The sequence below is a fragment of the Phaethon lepturus genome, unplaced genomic scaffold, assembly GCF_000687285.1.
Source record: "Phaethon lepturus isolate BGI_N335 unplaced genomic scaffold, ASM68728v1 scaffold306, whole genome shotgun sequence".
NCBI classification, from domain to species: domain Eukaryota; kingdom Metazoa; phylum Chordata; class Aves; order Phaethontiformes; family Phaethontidae; genus Phaethon; species Phaethon lepturus.
This window is the reverse complement of record NW_010546700.1, coordinates 2,341-3,318: the sequence shown is the minus strand read 5'-3', so window position 1 is coordinate 3,318 and position 978 is coordinate 2,341. Positions and strand designations below refer to the sequence as shown.

The window sequence follows — 978 nt, the reverse complement described above, 5'->3', positions numbered from 1 at the left end:
TGGGGAGCAGACCCGCACTGGGTCTGGGCTGGCAGAGGCATGGGGGTGTGACCAGCAGGCAGCAGCCCTGGCAGGACCAACAGGCTGGGGCAGAACATGGCAGCGTTTACACAGCCAGGAGACGTTTTATGCTTTTAACCTCTTTGGATGCAAAATGACCAGGGATGCAACGGGGAAGAGCTCAGCCCTGGACAGGCTGCAGTCCCCCATCACACAGGTGCTATCCTGAGCGGGTCCATATACCCCCATTGGGAGATGCACCCCTAAGGGATGAGTGTATTTAAGTGCTACCCGCCATCAGAGGCTCCCCCTCATCCCCAGCGTCTGGGAGGCTGCCGGTGCCAGCAGGACGACAGCAGGAGCGCGGTCTCAGCCTGGGAGAAGCTGTTCTGTAAGGTCTGGAGCAACATGAGCAACCTCCTCTGATGTGATCCCAGACCTGTGCTCCCAGCCAGCACCAGTCCCGTCTCCCCTGGCTGGGGAGTGGAGGTGGCCGGAGCATCCGCGGGGCTCCTCTGAGCGGGAGGTGGGGGGCGGCAGGGTGGGCTGCTCAGAGGGCCCGCAGTTTGGGTGACGGCACAGAGAGGTGCCGGAGGAGCATGCCACGGGCCGGGGGCCGGCCAGGCACCCTCTCACTCTCTCTCTCTTTCCTCTCTGTGCCTCTCTGCCGGCCGGCTTGCTACATACCTCCTTTCCTACATATTTTCTTGTTGGGCTTTCGGGTGCATTCCTTGGAAATCCGTTTTACTGTAAAATGAATAAAAGACTACAAAATAACAGGAGGCTCCACTGGCAGGAGTGGGCATGCAATCACAACCACGCTGCCGCCCTCCCACTGCCCCCGGGACCGCGGAAGGTGGGGAGGGAGCATCGCCGTGGGAGGAAAACTCTGGGCCAGCCGTGCTGGGCAGGAAGGAAGGCATGATGCATCCCGTGGCCAAGGGCCCCAGAGACACAGGAGTGGAGCCAGCCGGCCTG

The 978-nt window shown here is 61.7% G+C and overlaps 1 protein-coding gene across 1 annotated transcript in view; it reads right to left on the bottom strand.

Moving 5' to 3' along the window:
- NLGN3 (neuroligin 3) overlaps nt 1-978 on the bottom strand; it is a 21,989-nt gene that overhangs the window by 19,480 nt on the left and 1,531 nt on the right. The window contains exon 3 of the mRNA XM_010289366.1: nt 688-747. Within this exon, the coding sequence (XP_010287668.1) occupies nt 688-747 (60 nt within the window). The remainder of the gene's footprint in view (nt 1-687; nt 748-978) is intronic.